Source organism: Saccopteryx bilineata, chromosome 8, assembly GCF_036850765.1.
Source record: "Saccopteryx bilineata isolate mSacBil1 chromosome 8, mSacBil1_pri_phased_curated, whole genome shotgun sequence".
Lineage (NCBI taxonomy): Eukaryota > Metazoa > Chordata > Mammalia > Chiroptera > Emballonuridae > Saccopteryx > Saccopteryx bilineata.
In genome coordinates, this window is record NC_089497.1 from 86884566 (window position 1) to 86897980 (window position 13415).

At 41.4% G+C, this 13415-nt stretch overlaps 1 protein-coding gene across 1 annotated transcript in view; it reads left to right on the top strand.

Annotated features, from left to right (window-relative positions):
• The window catches only part of LRRC31 (leucine rich repeat containing 31), an 84902-nt gene that overhangs the window by 58037 nt on the left and 13450 nt on the right, over positions 1-13415 (top strand). The window contains 3 exon segments of the mRNA XM_066240819.1: positions 1648-1651; positions 2017-2094; positions 2097-2183. Of these exon segments, the coding sequence (XP_066096916.1) occupies positions 1648-1651; positions 2017-2094; positions 2097-2183 (169 nt within the window).

A 13415-nucleotide genomic window follows, 5' to 3' on the forward strand; every position in this document is an offset into this window, starting at 1 on the left:
AACAGGCATATAGATCAATGAAACAGAACAGAGAACCCAGAAATAAACTCGCACTTTTATGGACAATTGATATTTGACAAAGGTGGTAATAGCATACAATGGAGTAAAGATAGTCTCCTTAACAAATAGTGTTGGGAAAATTGGCCAGCTACCTGCAAAAAAAAATGAAACTAGACCACCAACTTACACCATTCACAAAAATAAACTCAAAATGGATAAAAGACTTAAATGTAAGGCATGAAACCATAATCATCTTGGAAGAAAACATAGACAGTAAGCTCTCTGACATCTCTCGCAGCAGTATATTTGCTGATTTATCTCCACGGGCAAGTGAAATAAAAGACAGGATAAACAAATGGGACTATATCAAACTAAAAAGCTTTTGCAGAGCTACAGACAATATGAACAAAATAAAAAGACAAACCACACAATAGGAGAACATATTTGATAATATGTCTGATAAGGGGTTAATAACCAAAATTTATAAAGAACTTGTAAAACTCAACACCAGGAAAATAAACAATCCAATCCAAAAATGGGCAAAAGAAATTTGTAGACGCTTCTCCAAAGAGGACATACAGATGGCCAATAGGCATATGAAAAAATGCCTAACATCACTAATCATTAGAGAAATGCAAATTAAAACCACAATGAGATATCAACTCACACCAGTCAGAATAGTGCTCATCAACAAAATAACACAGAATAAGTGCTGGCGAGGATTTGGAGAAAAGGGAACCCTCCTGCACTGCTGGTGGGAATGCAGACTGGTGCAGCCATTGTGGAAAAAAGTATGGAGATTCCTAAAAAAAAGTAAAAATAGAACTGCCTTTTGACCCAGGCATCCCACTTTAAGGAATCTATCCCAAGAACACCACATCAATGATTCAAAAGGAGAAATTCACCCCCATATTATGGCAGCATTGTTTACAATAGCTAAGATCTGGAAACAACCCAATTGTCCCTCAGTGGACAAGTGAATTGAAAAGCAGTGGTACATATACACAATGGATACTATGGGGCCATGAAAAAGAAGGAAATCTTACTTTTTGCGACAACATGGATGGATCTGGAAAGTATTATGCTAAATGAAATAAGTCAGGCAGAGAAAGAAAAATACCATATGACTTCACTCATCTGAGGAATCGAATGAACAATATGAACTGAGGAACAGAATAGAGACAGAGGCGGATCAAAGGGTCCAGAGGGAAAGCAGACCAGGGAAAGGGGATGATAGGATGGTATGAGAGCAGAAAAGCAAAACCAGGGGGAGGGCGTTGCAGGGAGAAGAGCAAGGGAGATGTAGTGGGGAACACAGGGGAGGGGCGGAGGACACTAGAATCTATCTACATCCAATAAACTAAACTAAACTAAACTAAACTAAAATTTTAAAAAAGAAAAAAAGAAGCAATATGGAAATATCTTAAAATAAGTTTTATTGTTTTTTGTGAGGTATTTAAGATTTTTTCATTAATATTTTAAAACTCTTATAATCTAGTTTTGTGTACATCTTTTATTGTTCTTATTTAAGTATTAAATGCATGAAATAATAAATTATCTTTCATTATATTGGCATTTTATACTTAGAACAGTCATTAGGAAAGAGAACCAGTTGTTAAATTATTTGAATTCCACCACGGGTCCCAGGGAGGTTGGCCCTGTTTCTGAATCTCAGCAGTGACTGCACAGTGGATTATAAAGCAGAGAATACTGGAAATCCTGACTAGCTGCCTGCAGTCTTTGCCTCTTTGTCCTTCTTTAATGAGAAATAAAGGGAAAAAATACAGGTAATAGTAAATTCTATTTAATCAAGTTTTACTTTTATAAAGTGTACAACATTTCTCCCAAATAAAAATAGACCACATAAATTGAGGCCCTGTATTTCAGGCAGGAGAAAAGAATCTCTACAACTTTCTGTTATGTCACTATGTTGCCCTAGCCTAGCTTCCTCAAATTTAAGGCCTATGGCCTCTAAGGAAGCATGAACTTTTGCTATTCTTATTGCTCTCATTTTAGCTGAAGCCTCCATTCACCTCCCTGCTCTGAAAGTATTCAACCTTTCTTGGAATAAGTGTGTTGGTGGCAACCGGAAGCTGCTCTGGAAACATTGAAGCTTTCAACATCCCTGCATGTGCTGAGACTGAGCAGCTGCTCCCTGGTGACAGAAGACAGGGCTCTTGTGGGTTAGTATCTGTGGGTTCCAGAGCAGTCCTGGCATGCAGAGCCCAGTGTGCCTGTCCAGAAAGTTCTGGGAGAGGTGGAGAAGGTAGTAAGGCCTGGGCTAATCCCTTTGAAGCTTCCTTTCTCCCTACATGTGCTTAGGAGAGATCTGGTTAAAACAAACAAGGGCTATTCTAAAACCAAGGAAATAGTGGAGGGTGTTTCATGAAAGGAGATAGACCGAGATGTGAGGTGAAAGGTTCCTGCCAGGTGGCTAGTAGCTCCACACCTTGCCATACATGAAAACTCAATGTTAACCAAACTTCAGTCATCTACAATACATTCTATCGTTACTAATTTTGTCCTATCCACCTGATACCAGCACTATTACTTAATTTTTTTATATTGATTCTTTAATTTAAAGGCTGTTATTTATACAGGAAACTGATTATGATAACTGAAATCCAGGTTCATTTCTCATGGATAGACATTGTCAGACTGCTGCCCGCTGAAGCTTAGAGTACAGGTTCATTCACTCTGTTAGAAAAGGGGTGGAGGTTAACAGCATTCTGTAGCAGAGTCTGATACTTTCTCCAGGTCAGTTTAGAAAGATGGAAAGAGAATTGAATAAGGAAAACTCTTGCACTATGGGAATGCAGGCTATACAATACTTAACCAAATATTCCCTAAAAGCACCCCTTCCTGTCCACCTGCCATTGGAAAACAGTGAATTGGAGAGTACATTGGTCTCCCATCTACCCTTATCTCCATGCAGTATTACCTATCACTATTCAACTGCCAGCAGCCAGTCTCTGAAGCAATGAGCACCTCTCCAAATAAAGCGTCCAGAACAATCAGGTAGTTGTACCTGTGTTCTCTGTGTATATACAGTTCATTCTGCTTAACATACATGTGTGCCAAAAAGATCATACACTGTGCAAAAATCATGCAATAATAAACACAGGACAGCTTCAGACCACCCCCTGGACCAAGCCAGGACCTCCAGGGCCAGAGGGACCACCTCCAGAGACATGGGTCTGCTTCAGGGAACCTGGGCCACGCCGTGAACAGTGGGCACGTACCCCATAGGCCCTGGAGCCCATCCTTGTCCTCTAGGCTGGTAGGGACTGGGCCGATGTCCTTCCTCTGGGCTCCCAGCTTTAAAAATTGTCTCTGGAGACCAGATGGTGATGGAGTAGGTGGACATACCAACTTCCACCTCCCAGAACCAAAGTGGATTACAAACTAATTTTAAGAACCATCATCTGGACAAACCAACTTTGAACTAAACTAAGAGGACTCTTCAACCAAGGAACACTGAAGAAGCCACACTGAGACTGGTAGGAAAAGCAGAAATTCAGAGAGGGCTGCCCAGCTCCCTGGAGTGAACGGCAGCCGGAGAGACTTGCATGGTGGGAAGTGAGTTTAGCAGAAAGGGGAGAGTCCTGAGTCCTAGGAACAAAGCCCCAGCCTGCAGCCCCAGAGCCTAGAAGAGGCATATGGACAGTATTTAGCTAGAAACAAGTTTGTGAGAAAGAGACTGATTTCTCAGACCCAGGATTCTTCTTAAAGGGACCGTGCAGAAAACCGTGCTGGGGAGAGAGGAGAGAACCGGAGTAGCAGGAAGAGAGTGTAATCTAGGAGGCTCAGGCAGAAACACTTTGAGAGACAGCCACCCTAACCCCTGGATAGAGTCACTCCCCAAATCTGAAGTGAATATTTCCCCTGGAAACAGCAATACCAGCAAAGGGAAGCAGGACACCAGCCAAACAAGCTCTCCCATGGTACTTAGAGCAGAGTCGCTTAGAAGGAAAGAGCTTTCGGGACTACAGTAGTGAGTCTTAGGGTCTGAGCTGCAGTGCCCCCATTCACATGGCTGAGGGCTCACCCGAGGGCAGGAGGCAGTGGGACACAGAAGTGAGGTTCCATCGGCAAGGGTGGAAGCTGGTTGGCCACCACTGGACCCAGGTGTGAGCTCAGTATTGCCTGGCTAGGGAGGAGGGGACAGGCGAAAGTGGTCAAGCCCAGTTGTGGGCTGCCAGCAGTCCATCCTGTGGGGGAAGGGCAGGAGCCCCGGAAGGGGCAGAGATCTGTCCTTGAGCAAGAGTGCAGGAGCACAGCCTCACCCACCCACGGAACCAAGGCTTGTGGCTTGATGTGGGAACTGGCTCCCCCTGTGGGGGTGAAGCAAAAGCCCAGAACAGGCAGAGTCCCATGACTGAGTGTGGGCACACAGCCCTGCCCGGCTTGTGGAGCCAAGACTTGCAGCCATCACACAAGCGGGCTCCTCCTGCAGGGGCAGGGTGAAAGCCCAGAATCAGAATGAGACCTGCAGCTGAGCAAAGGTGCTCACCCCTGCCCTTAGGGCTGAGAATAACCCACCCATGGGGGTGGGGCAAAGGCTGAGGCCACCGAGGCTTGTACACCCAAGCACATGATCACAGCCACTCCCATGAAGGAGAGGCGGAAACCACAGCAACAGCCCCAGTGGGCTGGCACCAGAAACGTCCATACCCGAATGCCCTAGGCAGGAGCAGCAGAGGGGGTGGTGGGCATGCAGACAGACCACATCTAGGAAACACAGGCCACATCCAGTGGACTCCAGTAGCCAAAACCTTCTTTTTAACAGACAAAATGAGAAGGCAGAGAAATACAACACAAATGAATCAAAAAAATCCCCAGAAAAGAACCTGAATGAGTCAGATATAATCAAATTACCAGATGCAGAGTTTAAAATAATGATTGTTAGGATGCTCAAAGATCTTAGAACAGCCTGACCTGTGGTGGCGCAGTGGATAAAGTGTCGACCTGGAAATGCTGAGGTCGCCAGTTCGAAACCCTGGGCTTGCCTGGTCAAGGCACATATGGGAGTTGATGCTTCCAGCTCCTCCCCCCTTCTCTGTCTCTCCTCTCTCTCTCTCTCTCGTCTCTCCCTCTCCTCTCTAAAATGAATAAATTAAAAAAAATAGAAAAAAAATTAAAAAAAATTAAATTAAATTAAAGATCTTAGAACAACAATAGGTCATTAAAAACACCTAAATAAAGAGATAGCAAATATAAAAAAGAACATTGAAATAATAAGAATCAGTCAGAAATGACAAATACAATATCAGAAATGAAGAACACAATGGAAGGAATTAAAAGCAGGATGGATGAAGCTGAGAATCAAATCAGCAAGTTAGAGGACAAGATAAATGAAGGCATTGAAGCAGAGCAGAAAAAAGAAAAGAGACTCAAAAATTCTGAGGAATCTCTAAGAGAGCTCTGTGACAACATGAAAAGAAAAAACATCCACATCATAGGGGTTCCTGAAGAGGAAAAGAAAAGACAAGGGATAGAGACTTTGTTCAAACATATCATAGCTGAAAACTTCCCTCAATTAAGGCAGGAAAACATCTCACAAGTTCAATAAGCACAGGGAACTCCATTAAAGAGAAACCCAAAGAAATCTACACCAAGACACATCATAATTAAAATACCAAAGCTAAGAGATAAAGAGAAAATATTAAAAGCTGCTAGAGAAAGAAAGGCTATCACTTACAAAGGAGCCCCCATAAGAATGATTTCCAACTTCTCAACAGAAACACTTGAGGCCAGAAGGGAATAGCAAGTAATATTCAAAGTAATGCAGAACAACAGCCTACAACTAAGACTACTTTATCCAGCAAGGCTATCATTTAAAATTAATGAAGAAATAAAAAGCTTTCCAGACCAAAAAAACCCTCAAAAAATTTACTACAATCAAACCAATGCTTCAAGAAATGCTAAGAGGCCTGTTGCAAAGAGATCAAAGGGGAAAAAGAATATAGCAAAAGAGGAATTCAGTTTTAAAGAATAAAATGGCAATAAACAACTACATACTAATAATTACCTTAAATCTAAATGGATTAAATGTTCCGATCTAAAGGCATAGGTTAGCTGCATGGATAAGAAAACAGGACTCATACATATGCTGTCTACAAGAGATACACCTTAAAACAAAAGACGCACATAGACTGAAGGTAAAAGGATGGAAACAAATATTTTACGCAAATGGAAATGAAAAAAAAAGCTGGGGTAGCAATACTTATATAAGACAAAATGGACTTTAAAACAAAGACTATAGTAAGAGATAAAGAAGGTCACTACATAATAATGAAGGGAGGAATCCAACAGGAAAATATAACTATTATAAATATCTACACACCTAATATAGGAGCTTTTAAATATATAAAGCAGACTTTAATGGATTTAAAGAGCAAGATCAACAGCAATACTATAATATTAGGGGGTTTTAATACCCCACTAACATCACTAGATAGATCCTCAAGAAAGAAAATTAACAAAGAAACAGCAGACTTAAAGGACACACAAGATCAATTTGATTTAATAAATATCTTCAGAACATTTCACCCTAAAACAGCAGAATATACATTCTTTTCACGTGCTCATGATATAATCTCTAGAATAGACCACATGTTAGGGCACAAAAGTGGTCTCATCAAATTTAAGAAGATTGAAATGATATCAAGCACTTTCTCTGAACACAATGGCATGAAACTAAAAATCAACCACAACAGAAAAACTCAAAAATTCTCAAACACATGGAAACTAAATAGCAGGTAGTTAAATAATGAATGGATTAAGAATGAGATCGAGCCCTGGCCGGTTGGCTCAGCGGTAGAGCGTCGGCCTAGCGTGCGGAGGACCCGGGTTCGATTCCCGGCCAGGGCACACAGGAGAAGCGCCCATTTGCTTCTCCACCCCTCCGCCGCGCTTTCCTCTCTGTCTCTCTCTTCCCCTCCCGCAGCCAAGGCTCCATTGGAGCAAAGATGGCCCGGGCGCTGGGCATGGCTCTGTGGCCTCTGCCTCAGGCGCTAGAGTGGCTCTGGTCGCAATATGGCGACGCCCAGGATGGGCAGAGCACCGCCCCCTGGGGGGCAGAGCACCGCCCCTGGTGGGCGTGCCGGGTGGATCCCGGTCGGGCGCATGCGGGAGTCTGTCTGACTGTCTCTCCCTGTTTCCAGCTTCAGAAAAATGAAAAAGAAAAAAAAAAAAAAAAAAAAAAAAAAAGAATGAGATCGAAGAAGAAATAAAAAAAATTTCTAGACATGAATGATAATGAGCATACAACAACTCAAAATTTATGGGACACAGCAAAAGCAGTCCTGAGAGGGAAGTTCATAGCACTACAGGCACACTTTAAGAAACTAGAAAAAGCTCAAATAAACAACTTAACTCTGCACCTAAAAGAACTAGAAAAAAACCAGCAAGTAAAGCCCACATGTAGTAGAAGGAAGGAAATAATAAAGGTCAGAGCAGAAATAAATGACATAGAGGCTAAAGAAACAATACAGAGGATCAATGAAACTAGGAGCTGGTTCTTAGAAAAAGTAAACAAGATTGATGAATCTTTAACCAGACTCACCAAGAAAAAAAGAGAGAGGACTCAAATAAATAAAATTAGAAATGAGAGAGGAGAAATAACAACTGACACAACAGAAATACAAAATATTCTAAGAAAATACTATGAAGAAGTGTATGCCAAAAATCTAGACAACCTAGATGAAATGGACAAATTCCTTGAAACATACAATCTTCCAAAAATCAATCTGGAAGAATCAGAAAACCTAAACAGACCAATTACAACAAATGACATCGAAACAGTTATCAAAAAACTTCCAACAAAGAAAAGTCCTGGGCCTGATGGCTTCACAAGTGAATTCTACCAAATATTCAAAGAAGAACTAACTCCTATCCTTCTCAAACTATTTCAAAAAATTCAAGAGGAAGGAAGACTTCCAAGCTCCTCTTATGAGGCGAGCATAATTTTGATTCCAAAAACAGGCAAAGACAACACAAAGAAAAAAATTATAGGCCAACATTTCTGATGTACACAGATGCTAAAATCCTCAACAAAATATTAGCAAACCAGATCCAACAATATATGGAAAAAATCATACACCATGATCAAATGGGATTTATTCTGGGGAGGCAAGGCTGGTACAATATTCACAAATCTATCAATGTTATTCATCACATAAACAAAAGGAAGGAGAAAAAACACATGATAATTTCAATAGATGCAGAAAAAGCATTTGATAAAATCTAGCACCCATTCATGATCAAAACTCTCAACAAATTGGGAATAAAAGGAACATACCTCACCATGATAAAAGCCATCTATAACAAACCCACAGTCAACATCATACTCAATGGGCAAAAATTAAAAGCAATCCCCTTAAGATCAGAAACAAGGCAGGGGTGCCCCCTTTCACCACTCTTATTCAACATAGTCCTGGAAGTCCTAGCCACAGCAATCAGACAAGAGGAAGAAATAAAAGGCATTCAAGTTGGAAAAGAAGAAGTAAAACTATCATTATTTGCAGATGATATGATACTGTTCATAGAAAACCCTAAAGTCTCAGTCAAAAAACTACTGGACCTGATAAATGAACTCAGCAAAGTGGCAATTTTATAAAATTAATACTCAGAAATCAGAGGCATTTTTATATACCAACAATGAACAGTCTGCAAGAGAAATTAAGGAAACAATCCCCTTCACTATTACAACCAAAGAAATAAAGTACCTAGGAGTAAATTTTACCAAGGAGACTAAAGACTTGTACTCAGAAAATATGAAACGTTGATAAAAGAAATCAAGGAAGATACATACAAGTGGAAGCATATACCGTGTTCATGGTTAGAAAAAATAAACATCATTAAAATGTCTATATTACCCAAAACAATTTATAAATTTAATGCAATACTAATTAAAATACCAATGACATACTTTAAAGATATCAATAATGTCGATTCCGGCCAGGGCACACAGGAGAAGTGCCCATTTGCTTCTCCACCCCTCTGCCGCGCCTTCCTCTCTGTCTCTCTCTTCCCCTCCTGCAGCCAAGGCTCTATTGGAGCAAAGATGGCCCGGGTGCTGGGGATGGCTCTGTGGCCTCTGCCTCAGGCGCTAGAGTGGCTCTGGTCGCAACATGGCGATGCCCAGGATGGGCAGAGCATCGCCCCCTGGTGGGCGTGCTGGGTGGATCCCGGTCGGGCGCATGCAGGATTCTGTCTGACTGTCTCTCCCTGTTTCCAGCTTCAGAAAAATGCAAAAAAAAAAAAAAAGAAAAAAAAAAGATATCAATAACGTATTCCAAAAATTTATATGGAACCAAAGGAGAACACGAAGAGCCGCAGCAGTCTTAAAAAGAAAAGAATGGGCCCTGGCCAGTTGGTTCAGCAGTAGAGCGTCGGCCTGGCGTGCGGGGGACCTGGGTTTGATTCCCGGCCAGGGCACATAGGAGAAGCGCCCATTTGCTTCTCCACCCCCCCTCCTTCCTCTCTGTCTCTCTCTTCCCCTCCCGCAGCCAAGGCTCCATTGGAGCAGAGATGGCCTGGGCGCTGGGGATGGCTCCTTGGCCTCTGCCCCAGGCGCTAGAGTGGCTCTGGTCGTGGCCGAGTGACGCCCCGAAGGGGCAGAGCATCGCCCCCTGGTGGGCAGAGCTTCGCCCTGGTGGGCGTGCCAGGTGGATCCCAGTCGGGCGCATGCGGGAGTCTGTCTGACTGTCTCTCCCTGTTTCCAGCTTCAGAAAAATGCAAAAAAAAAAAGAATAAAGTGGGAAGTATCACACTTTCTGATATCAAGTTAAACTACAAGGCCATTGTACTCAAAACATCCTGGTACTGGCATAAGAATAGGCATATAAATCAATGAAACAGAACAGAGAACCCCAAAATAAACCCACACTTTTATGGACAACTGATATTTGACAAAGGAGGCAAGAGCATACAATGGAGTAAAGATAGCCTCTTCAACAAATGGTGTTGGGAAAATTGGACAGCTACCTGCAAAAAAATGAAACTAGACCACCAACTTACTCCATTCACAAAAATAAACTCAAAATGGATAAAAGACTTAAATGTAAGCCGTAAAACCATAAGCATCTTAGAAGAAAATAGGCCGTAAGCTCTCTGACATCTCTCGCAGCAATATATTTGCCGATTTATCTCCATGGGCAAGTGAAATAAAAGACAGGATAAACAGGCCCTGACTGGTTAGCTCAGTGTTAGAGAATTGGCCTGGCATGCAGGAGTCCCAGGTTTGATTCCTGACCAGGGCACACAGCAGACATACCCATCTGCTTCTCCACCCCTCACCCTCTCCTTCCTCTCTGTCTCTCTCTTCCCCTCCTGCAGCCAAGGCTCCACTGGAGCAAAGTTGGCCCAGGTGCTGAGGATGGCTCTGTGGCCTCTGCCTCAGGCACTAGAATGGCTCTGATTGAGGCAGAGTGATGCCCCAGATGGACAGAACATCGCCCCCTGGTGGGCATGCTGGGTGCATCCCAATCTGGTGCATGCGGGAGTCTGTCTGACTGCCTCCCCGTTTTCAACTTCAGAAAAATACAAAAAAATAAAAAAAGACAGGATAAACAAATGGGACTATATCAAACTAAAAAGCTTTTGTGCAGCCAAAGACAATAAAAACAGAATAAAAAGACAAACTACACAATGGGAGAACATATTTGACAATACGTCTGATAAGGGGTTAATAACCAAAATTTATAAAGAACTTGTAAAACTCAACACCAGGAAGACAAACAATCCTATCAAAAAATGGACAAAAGAAATAAATATACACTTCTCCAAAGAGGACATACAGATGGCCAATAGGCATATGAAAAAATGCCCAACATCACTAATCATTAGAGAAATGCAAATTAAAACCACAATGAGATATCACCTTGCACCAGTCAGAATGGTGCTCATTAACAAAACAACACAGAATAAGTGCTGGTGAGGATGTGGAGAAAAGGGAACTGTCCTGCACTGCTGGTGGGAATGCAGACTGGTGTAGCCACTGTGGAAAACAGTATGGAGATTCCTCAAGAAATTAAAAATCGAACTGCCTTTTGACCCAGCTATCCCACATTTAGGAATATACCCCAAGAACACCATAGTACTGTTCCAAAATAATAAATGCACCCCCATGTTTATGGCAGCATTATTCACGGTAGCAAAGATCTGGAAACAGCCCAAGTGTCTGTCAGTGGATGAGTGGATTAAAAAACTTTGGTGTATATATACTATGGAATACTATTCAGCCATAAGAAATGATGACATCGGATCATTTACAACAATATAGATGGACCTTGATAACATTATACTGAGCGAAATAAGTAAATCAGAAAAAAACTAAGAACTATATGATTCCATACATAGGTGGGACATATAAATGAGACTCAGAGACATCGACAAGAGTGTAGAAATTATGGGGTGGGGGGGGAGTAGAGGGAGAGTTGGGAGAGGGGAGCGGTGCAAAGAAAACCAGTTAGAAGGTGACGGAAGACAATTGGACTTTGGGTGATGGGAATGCAGCATAATTAAATGTCAAAATAACCTTGAGATGTTTTCTCTGAACATATGTACCCTGACTTACCAATGTCACCCCATTAAAATTAATTAAAAATAAAATAAAATAAAAATAAACACAGGGCTTATGATTAGAAGCAGAACACTAAAAAAACTTCATCAATGAAACATTTTATTTTTTTATTTTTATTTTTATTTTTGTATTTTTCTGAAGTTGGAAACGGGGAGGCAGTCAGACAGATTCCCGCATGTGTCCAACTGGGATCCACCCGGCATGCTCACCAGGGGACGATGCTGTGCCCATCTGGGGTGTTGCTCTGTTGCAATCAGAGCTATTCTAGCGCCTGAGGCAGAGGCCACAGAGCCATCCTTAGCGCCTGGGCCAACTTTGCTCCAATAGAGCCTTGGCTGCGGGAGGGGAAGAGAGAGACAGAGAGAAAAGAGAGGGGAGGGGTAGAGAAGCAGATGGGCGCTTCTCCTCTGTGCCCTGGCCGGGTATCGAATCTGGGACTCCCGCACGCCAGGCTGACGCTCTACCACTGAGACAACTGGCCAGGGCCAGTGACACATTTTAAAAAATAAGATACTAATAAAATGGTAGTAAGATCTTTCTGTGTTAAATGGCTAAGAAATACATAAATACTAAAGTAAATGGGGCATTTTATCTTGAAAAACAACTAAAGTTTGTGGGAAGTGGCACTCTCTCTGGCTTACCTCTCTTTCCCCAGCCTAACACCTTGTAGGCAAGAGGAAAAGAACAGAGAGACAGGGAAAGGAGGAGAAAAGAGAGAACAGAGAAGAACAATCTGAAACTGGCTGAGAGAAAAAGGGAAATTGAAGGGCTAATGCTCAGGGCTATGCAGCCCTGCATAGCAACTTGTGAGTTATTTTAAGTGGTGGAAGAAGGATTATCTGATGTCAGAAAGTTTGAACCCGGATGTGGATGAGTGAGGCTCACTGTCCTCATGAGGGGTGTGTGTGTGTGTGTATGTGTGTGTGTGTGTATTTTGTTTACTCCCATACCTGGCTTGGCACAGCTGGGTATAAGTTTTGTGTGTTCAATTAGTGTTTCCTGTGGGCTAACTACACATAAGCAAATAAAAAATTGTGTTATGTTCATATTGTTTTCTGATATTTCAATCTATTTGGAGTAAATTTGTTTTTCAAAACAAGTGCTTTGGCAAAATATTGTAATTAGAAGATAGAGACCAAACATAGTGGTTTTAATTTGCATTTTCTTAATGAATACTGATGGTGAGCATATTTTTATGTAGTTATCAACTGTATGTATTTTTTGGTCAAGTATCTATTTTAATCTTTTGCCTAATTTTAGAAATTGGATGGAAGAGTACTTTAGAATTTCTGGATACAAGTCCTTTATTCCTTTATTAGATCTGTAATTTGCAAATATTTTCTGAGCCTATAGTTTGTCTTCTCATTCTCTTACCAGTATCTTGCAGCACAAAACTTTCAGTTTTGATGAAGACTATCAATTTGTTAATTTGATGGGTAGAACTTTGTGTTGCATCATAGAGCTTTTTGCAAAGCACAAGGTCTCAAAGAATTTTCTTCTATAAGTTTTATATTTACATTTTGACTTGTTATTCATTTTGAGTTATATTTGTACAATGTGTGAGATATGGGCCAAAGTTGTTTTTGCATATGACTGCTCAATTATTTGAGCAACATTAACTAAAAAGTCTATCTTTTGTTCATTGAATTGCTTTTGCATTTCTGTCAAAAATCAATCGGCCATATTTGTCTATTTCTGGTCTCTTTATTCTGTTCCATTGATCTGTGTATCTACTCTTTTGCCAAAACCACATTGTCTTTTTTTTTTTTTAGTGAGAGACAGAGAGAGAGAGAGAGACAGAGAAAGGAACAGATAGGGACAGACAGAC